General features: G+C 36.7%; 1 protein-coding gene across 1 annotated transcript; it reads left to right on the top strand.

Annotated features, from left to right (window-relative positions):
• Window positions 1-651: 651 nt before the first annotated feature.
• On the top strand, window positions 652-1,599 carry LOC142178245 (uncharacterized). Its single transcript, XM_075247572.1, has one exon. The coding sequence runs from the start codon at window positions 652-654 to the stop codon at window positions 1,597-1,599; it is 948 nt and encodes a 315-aa protein (XP_075103673.1).
• The last annotated feature ends 1,008 nt before the right edge of the window (window positions 1,600-2,607 follow it).

The raw sequence follows: 2,607 nt of genomic DNA, 5'->3' as shown, positions 1-2,607 counted from the left end.
AAGATACGGATAATTCAGTCAGAGATAAAAGTCTCAAACCTTGTGGAATCCTTGGAAAAGTAGGAGTCTTATCAAAGAGGAAGCTGACTATGAATAAGACTCCTAGAAGTTCTCAAGTCGTATTTAAATAGGATTGACTTTGAATTTCTGAACTATCATTTTACACATCAACTAAAGTATCATAAGTTATTTTTACTTGTGTTGAGTACTTGCTTTGTATTCTTCCGAGTCAGTCTAGTGAATGTGTTTTAGAAAATTGAGTTGTAATCAAATGTCATAGACAATTAGTGAGTTGGAGTAAATATTTTACTTTACAAGTTAGAGTAACTTGTGCATCAAATAGGAGTAGTAGGAGTACTGGAGAGTATTGAATTACAATATTGTAATTGATACATTTTGGCTCATTGTTCTAGTGGAGTTGGAGTTGAAAATCCTACGTGGAAGATCGTGGTTTTTGCACATTTTGAGCCGAGTGATTTTTCACCTAAAAATCATTGTGTTCATTGTATTGCTTATTTACTTTACGCTTAAGGAACACGGTAAAGAACCAAGTTTTTTAGTAATCCATACGGGCACTCAAACTAATAACTGGTATGAGAGCCAGGTTCTCTCATTTACACGGCTAACACCTAGAGAGATCTTGGAAGAAATATGAGTGTTCCACTTGGAATTAATGACGGACAATCAACTACCAGACCACCCATGTTCAATGAAAAATATTATAGTTGGTGGAAAGCAAGAATTGAAGACTTCTTAATAGTTGAAGACTATGAACTATGGACCATAGTAAACCAAGGTCATTTGATTCCTATTAAACAAAATGCACAAAGTGAAATAGTTCCTAAGGACTCCTCCGAATTTGTGGCAGCAGATTTCAGAATGATAGAGAAGAATGCAAAGGCTGAGGAAATCCTTATCTATGGACTTGGTCCTGATGAGTACAATAGAACTTCTGTGTACTCTAATGCGAAGCATATATGGGATGCACTCCAAACTGCTCATGAAGGAACAAATCAAGTAAAGAGATCAAGGATTGAACTACTCATGAGAAACTTTGAGCTTTTCTCTATGAAAGAGTCTGAGCCCATCCAGGATATGATGACTAGGTTCACTATAATAACCAATAAATTGAAATCGCTTGGAAAGGTGTTTATCTTGGAAGAGTTGGTTAGCAAAGTTCTAAGAATCCTTATAGCTTCATGGGAATCAAAAGTCACTGCAATCCAGGAAGCCAAGGAATTGGATAAAATCCCACTTGATGAGTTGGTTGAAAATTTAAAAACTCATGAAATGAGAAAGATAGAACTGCGCAAAGAAGAACCAAAGAAGGATAAGGCCTTGGTTCTTAAAGAATCTGAGGATGATGAATCTCACTATGATGATCCTGATCTAGCAATGTTTGCCAAGTTCAAGAGGTTCATGAAGAATTCCAAAAGTGCATCCAAGAGAGAGACCCGTAGTAAGCATAAGCAGACCGACAAAGCAAACTATGATGGGTGCTACAAGTGTGGCAAGCTAGATCACATGGTAAAGGACTGCCAATGTGGTAAATCGAGCGGAGGAAAGAACGAGCTAAAAAGGAGAAACGGGAGAAGATGAGAGAAAAGGGTTCCAATAAAGGAAAAATCCTAGGCAAAGGATTTACTGAAGCTATGAAGCAGGCATTCTTGGCAGCATATGAGGATATTGGGAGTGATCAAGAGGAAGAAAAGGAGGATGAGGTTATAATTCTTTATGTTGTGATTGATGAATACCAAGCTGTGAAGACCGAACCCCAGTACAGCTTGGGATACACATTAGAAGACCTCCTTTGTTTGATGAATACCACTATGATGAATGGAAGCTACGTATGGAAATATTTGTTCACACTACTGACTTTGACCTATGGATAATTATCGGTCATGGACCAATTCTCCCAACCAAATTAGATGGTGAAGGTAACAAGTGCAACAAAAGAGAAGAAGAATACAATGAGGAAGATCGTCAGCTAGTTCAGAAAAATGCTAAAGCAAAGGACTTGCTCTACATAAGTCTGTCTAGAAACACCCTCCTCAGAGTGTTATCTTGCATCTTTGCTCATGATATATGGAGGACCTTGGAAATTGACTTCGGAAATGAAAACATCAAAGTGGCTCTGATAGCGATTGAAGAATCAAAAATATAGGAAGAAGTGATAGGAATGATGGCCACGAGTGATTCAAAAACTAAAGATGAGGCAAACCAGGTAAGTATATCTGACTTGAAAGAAAATTTGTATACTATGTCCAAAAAGCAACTGATGGCCATAATTGTGACCTTAATGAATTAAATAGATAAAATGAGTAATGGAAATAATCAGCTAACTAACAATCTTTCTTGTGTCAATCTTGACATCAAAGAGTTTGAATCTGACAAAGCTAGTTTAGAGAAACAGGTCAAAGACCTTAAGAACCAGGTTCTTGAACTTACTTCTGAGAATGAAAAGTCTCCTGATACACATGGCAAAAGAAAAATGAGTGATCTACAGGATAAGCTTGAAAAAGAATTAAAAATTGCTAATGATAATATTTGTGATGCTGAATGTAGAAATAAAGTCCTGCATGAAAGCCTAGAAAAGGCTAATTATGA

Source organism: Nicotiana tabacum, chromosome 24, assembly GCF_000715075.1.
Source record: "Nicotiana tabacum cultivar K326 chromosome 24, ASM71507v2, whole genome shotgun sequence".
NCBI classification, from domain to species: Eukaryota; Viridiplantae; Streptophyta; class Magnoliopsida; order Solanales; family Solanaceae; genus Nicotiana; species Nicotiana tabacum.
Note: the sequence above shows the minus strand (reverse complement) of the source record. Positions and strands in the feature narration are given on the sequence as shown.